The sequence below is a fragment of the Anneissia japonica genome, unplaced genomic scaffold (assembly GCF_011630105.1).
Source record: "Anneissia japonica isolate Jap-2015-1 unplaced genomic scaffold, ASM1163010v1 scaffold14107_len8843_cov102, whole genome shotgun sequence".
Taxonomy (NCBI): Eukaryota; Metazoa; Echinodermata; class Crinoidea; order Comatulida; family Comatulidae; genus Anneissia; species Anneissia japonica.
Window position 1 is genome coordinate 1 of NW_022706572.1, and position 6,587 is coordinate 6,587.

General features: G+C 35.8%; 1 protein-coding gene across 1 annotated transcript; it reads right to left on the minus strand.

Moving 5' to 3' along the window:
- Positions 1-3,176: 3,176 nt before the first annotated feature.
- On the minus strand, positions 3,177-4,199 carry LOC117106179 (the record flags this gene model as incomplete). The annotated part of the gene is made up of 1 exon (XM_033247531.1): positions 3,177-4,199. A coding segment is annotated over exon 1 (1,023 nt), but the record flags the coding sequence as incomplete, so codon positions are not given.
- Positions 4,200-6,587: the final 2,388 nt, after the last annotated feature.

Genomic DNA, 6,587 nt, shown 5'->3' on the forward strand with positions numbered 1-6,587 from the left:
TGGAACACGGTGGAACACTTTTTTTGTGTGGAGAACTCTATCTTGTATTTCTAGTATCTTTGGTGCAAGCATAGAGCTATTAAACAACTAGAGTGCTGACAAGATGGCGCAGCAATGCAGAGTTATGTATGTGTACCATCCAAGATGGCCGTCGTAGTAAAGCGCCACCTTCAGGCTTAGTATACATATTATTACATAATAATAAGCCCTCTGCCTGACTATTATTTCATTAATGATAATGAGTAATGGTAACAACAAATTATTAAACTATTGTAGCCAAAACGAGCCCAAGTGAAGCATCTTATTCAAAAATAAAGTACCAAGGAGTGAAAATTAAAATCGTATACATTACACCCAAACACCGCAACGCTCGAGTTCCAAACATAAAGGTAACTAGCTGTACTGAACTTTCTGAGTAAATTGAGGGCGCATTTGCAAACGATGACGCTTAGCGAAATTTGATTGGCTAAATCTATGGCAGCCATCTTGGATGGTACACACAAACAGCTCTGCGTATTTCGAACATCGAATACATTGCTGTTAGCGCTCTAGTATTCTTATTATATCTCTATGGGTGCAAGTCAAATTATATGGAACGCCGTTACTGCCTTTGGTGGCTCTTTGTTTTCGATTTAATTTTAAATTGTTTTGAATTATGTGGCCGTTTGCTGTTGGGTTTTCCCATTTGCCTTTTTAATATATATATTATCCAAAATCTTAAATTTTAGTGTTTCTAAAGTCAATTTCTTAGTTTCATTACTGTTACGCTATATTATATTCATGTTTTTACACACAGGTGGGCACGCATTCTTCATATATATATATATATATACATTTCTATTGTGGTAGATTTACGTGATTATATAATTGGTAATCTAGGACACTGATTACGGTACCGCACAAGATTCACTAAACTACGATTTAATCGGTGACCTATTAAATTTGCTTCGTGATGTTCCTGTTGCTGATTGGTCTATGCAAGATTATTTTTATTGAAACTAAGCACACGTGAGTCTTATTACGTGGCACGTAACAAGAGTTCAAATTTGTCGGAAAATCAAAAATATATTTATATTTTTCTACTCGAAAATGTTAATCGTCTGCCATTCTTCATTTATAGTTTGAACTATTAATTAGCATAAACACTGAGGACCTATACTTGATAAAATAACAATAATGGCTTGTGTAGCTGCAGGGCTGATATATGTCAATAAACTAGAATACTGTATAATCGACAAATTTATCTTCATAACATACAATAATAAAATTGAGCAGTTTCGATGCGAGTAGTTAACTGATGAGAATAAAAATGTAGAAATAAAACAATTTTATTTTTGTAATCTTGAATCTGTTTATATTCTACCCTTAACCCAATGGAATTTTTGACTTCGGATAAATTTGTCGTACTGAATCTTATTTATTTATATATCTATATGTATAATTTTTTTTCTTTGTTATTCTTTATATTAATGCAGAAAATCTCCTTTCCTCAATTGTTGTACACTTGATACAAATCCAATAGGCCTACCAATTTTCTTTGTTATTCTTTATATTAATGCAGAAAATCTCCTTTCCTCAATTGTTTTACACTTGATACAAATCCAATAGGCCTATCAAATGGAATGAATTCTGAACTGACAATTTTATCTTCCGTGGGAGTTACACCCACATTTATTTTTCAGTATATATTTTTTAATTTAATAATAATAATAATAATATAGCATAATAATAATAAATAAAAATAATTATTCTTAATATTATTATCATGTCTAATAAATAGTGCAATTTTGTATATTAAATATTACTATTAACAAAACATATTTTTCATTTTTATTATATACAATTGTTAAGTTAATTAGACTTCACGTGGAGTGCCTTGAATACTTTAGAATAAGTCTCTCGATTATAATTATAAATTATTGAGCTTACACTCCCAATGATACGGTGTATCAAAACCAACAAAATTACATTAAGAAACATTGAAACACAAAAAGCGGTACTGCTGCCATTTATTTATTTATTTTCATAGAAAACATGTCAAAAAACCATCTTTAAAAACATTATTCATAAGAAGTTAACTAGATTTGTCTCTGGGCTAAAACATAACATAACTACAGGATCAATACAAATAAAAAAAAATTAAAATTAAAATAATAAGAGTCAAAAACACATAAGTATAAAAAATACAAAGCAGATACAGTAATAAATACAGTTATTGTAGAATAATAGGCCTATACATACAATAGGCATACACGCAGGATGAAGTGTAACGTACTGTACGTAGTGAATGTTGTAGAGGTCAAGGTTGAACACGTTTCTGGAGACGTGAATGCGTTACAGAACCTCAATGTCACCGCATTACCTTCCGAAGCACGGCGGAAAAACCTGTAAAAAAAAAATCATTTTTACCATATTTTGTATAATTACCGTACTAAAAGTTGGTTTCTATTGATTATTAAGTAGTTTTCTACTCTCGTGTGGTAATATTTTTATCATTTTTGCACCTGTGTGGTCGCGAGTGGTCCCGTGTGGTCGCGAGTGGTTCCGTGTGGTATTTAGTAGGACCGTTGGCCTTAACCGAACGACCGCATTGTGCGAGATGCGAAGTACAAAAACCATAGAGATATAATAGCTCTATGACAAAAACTAATCTCATTAGAGAGGGCGCACTTTATTGACTGTATAAAGTATACATAAAAGCGAGAGTATTCCAGTGGATGCGATCTACAACCTCTGAATTTGCCTAGTAACGATGAATTCGTCGAATATTTTATGGGAAATAGTCTGTATTTCTCATTTTTTTTATTCTTTTGCGTAAAACTAAAATTCATGCCAATATTTTTCCATGATTTATAATAATTGGAGTAATGCAAATGCATATTTTCTAAAAAAAGTCATTTTTAGTGAATTTTTGCCGGGAATGGGGCTTTAAGCCTGATTATCCATTTTATTTCGGCACAACGTCTGTCATTGGACGATCTATAGTTGGAGCCTAGAATAATACACTTAAAGTTCTCAATGGAGCGACCGGGAAGGTTAAAATGAGCGCTAACTGGGAAGCCTGGGCTTTTGTCTCTGATTGACTTTTTGTGATTGTTGATCCTAAGTCTGAATTTGGTGCCGGTTTCCCCTACATAATTACCGTGGCAACAAATATTACAATATATTAAGTATACAATATTTGATGTATCACAGTTGGCAGCGGGAGGGTGAATGCTGTATGTAGTGCCAGGGGGTGAGAATGTGTGATCTGTGTTGATGAATTTGCACAGTTGACATCTAGCTTTTTGACATGTAGTGTTACCATGATCACGAGTCGTTGTGGGGAGCTCAGAGGAGGTGATGAGAGATTTCAGATTGGGGGGTTGCCGGCGGGCAAGAACAGGGGGGTTGCAGAATAAGGGTTCGATGGTGGGGTCTTGCTTGAGGGAGAGGATGTCTTTCCTGAGTGTGTTAGCTAATGGTTCTAGGTTGGGACTGTAGTCGAATATCATAGGTATTCTATCATTATTAGATTTAGGGGTATACGTCAGAAAGTCTGTACGAGACTTAGTGGATGTTTTAGAAATGGCAGACTTGATGAGAGATATAGGGTAGTTGCTGGCTAGGAATTTAGAAGTGAGTCGGGCAAGTTCTGACTGGTATTCAGAGGGGGTAGAGCAGATGCGTTTAATGTGGAGACATTGACTGTATATAAGAGACTTCTTGAGCGAGATGTGATGAGAGCTGTTGAAATCCAAATAGCGATGGTTATCTGTGGGTTTATGATGAACAGATGTAGATATAATCCCGTTTTTTAAGTGGACAGATACGTCCAGGAAGGAGATGTTACTACTCGAAGAGTTGATAGTAAACTCGATACGGGGATGGAAGTTGTTGGCGAAGCGTTCAAATTCGTTGAGTTTATCAATCCCATGTTCCCAAATAAAAAATATGTCGTCTATATATCGACAGTAATATGATGGCTTAGGATTGGAATTCGCTAAGAGTCTATCCTCCAGCTCGGCCATGAAAATGTTAGCATAGCATGGAGCCATCTTGGTGCCCATGGCTGTGCCACTTATTTGTTGGTAATGTTTGTCATGGAAAACAAAGTTATTGTGGGTGAGGATAAATTTGATAAGTTTGGATATGTCTGAGGATGATTGGGCCGGATCATGGGTGGAAATGAATTTTTCATCACGCCGCAATGCCTTCATCGTGTGGGATATTGGTATACAATGAGCATACATCTAAAGTGACTAACAATGCATGGTTGGGTAGAGGAGGGATGTCGTGGAGTTTTTTTAGAAAATGTGTTGTGTCTTGTATGAAGCTGGGGATACTAACTAGCTAGGGGTTCAGAATAGAGTCGACATAGCCGGATATGTTCTCTGTGAGAGTGCTGTTGCCTGATATGATGGGCCTACCTGGCGGTGTGATGTTGAGTGATCTAGCAAGATTGTAGATATATGTAGGATCAGAGAGCATGTCCGCGTTACAGGATTGGGACTGGTTGTTGTGCACTAAAGCTTCTCCAACTAATTTAGGAAGCTTATGCAATTTAGGCAAGATGTATATGACACCTGGTTTGGGTTCATCAGGGATGAGAGCCCTTACCTTAGATTTAATGTTAGTATTAGTTAGTTTTGACACCATATTAGTACAGTCCTTTTTGTAGGTATGGGTAGGATCCGATGAGAGGCACCTGTAGAAAGATTGGTTCGATAGTTGTGTTTCAATTTCGGTGATGTATTCAGTTCTATCCATGATAGTGATGTTCCCGCCTTTGTCTGCTGGTTTGATGATAATATCCTGGTTGCGGTGGAGATTCTTTATCGCTGTGCGTTGATTCTTAGACAGGTTATCAGCTGGTTGTGGATTAGTGAGGTACTTCTGAATGAATGAGTTGAGGTGGGACTTAGCGGCGTTAGAAGCTATCGATGTATGGGTTTCTACCTTTAGGTGGTACCCACAAATTTTTCTGTGTGCCAGTTTTTGTTTTATAGGTTGTCGAATTGGTCGTGGGTTCCGGTTTGTCCTTATAATATTCCTTGAGTTTTATCTTGCAGATAAATTGGCTGAGGTCCGAGCATAGGTTGATAGGGTCTAAACGACGTGATGGGCAAAATAATAAGCCCTTTTCAAGTATAAATTGTTCATCCGTGGTGAGTGAGTATTTACTGAGGTTCACAACATTCGAGTGGGACTTAGGTGTGTTGTTGGGGAGTATCCATTTCGGGAAACAGCTGTACAGTACTGCGTTGTTATTCTTGGCAAGGTGATGCAGCAAAGGGTCTTTTAATGCTAGATTTCTGATTTTCTCGATCTTTATGAATAGGCAGGTACGGAGTTCTTGATCGTATGAAATGTTCAAGAGGTTGTTAATAGCCTTACCTTCGGCAGATTTGACAATAGTGATCAGACGTTGATTAGGTTATTCTAACTTAAGGTTCAGTTCTTGTCGTTTTGCGTAAGTTGCACTAGTGGCGTGGTTTCGTAATTTTCTTGATGCTTCAGAACATATTTCGTTACTTTTTGATACGTCAGATAATGTATGCATCATGGGATTCTTGATCCGAAGGCCATAGGGTATCAAGTCATATATATATACATTTATATATGTATATATATATAAATAATAATAATAATAATAATAATAATAATACATAATAATAATAATACATAATAATAATAATAATGCTGTAAAGGCAAATATACAACATGGTAGGCCCTAAATAACAATTAAAATAGTATCAGATGCCAGCAAGACGGAAACAAATTGGCCGTAGATCGGGAGTTCTAAATGTGGAATTGTGCATTTTCTCCCCAAGAGATGGGTGTTCTCCCTTTACCCTCCCACTGCACTGGCTCCACCCCTGCTTCACGAATTGCCTTTTTCCAACTTGGGACCCCTGCAAATGTGTATCTTTGTTGTAATATAAATGCAAAGTTTTTATTATTTATTTGAGGTATATTTATTAAAAATTCAACATCAAAAACATACATAGCAGCAACAATAAAATATATATTATATAATATTAAAAAGGTAGACAAAAAAAAAAGACAAAAAAATAAATACCAATATCAAAATACGAGATAACGACGGAAGGAGCATTTGTAAAACGACCGGACAGTAAAGGGAGGGGAAAATAAATCAATCAACTGGAGGGGGAAATTAATTAATTAATTAATTAATTACGTTTCTTTTATTTAAATAAGCCTGCTTCTTCATATCCGGAATAAAGAAGAGTCCCCCCTAGTTATTTTTGTTTTCAATACTAGGTCTATAGTGATAATCTTATATTTCTATTTGCCCTAAAATACCACCGAAATCATGTGGGAAAAAAACCAGAGGTGACGGAACTAGGTGGTGCTGTGTTATGGAGAGTAATGTGTGACCGGAAATGGTCTGCATTCAGTTGGTTGTTACCATGCGCCAGTGATGTTTGAGTATTATAGTACAGCAATATGAAACTATTATGTAGGCCTAATGAATGAATAAAGTTCGGAGTTTGTCGGGTAGTGAAATGATTATTTCACATTTTAAGTACTCCCTAAATTTATAAGTCTAAGCTAAATTACGGTGATTAATTTAATTAGCGAAG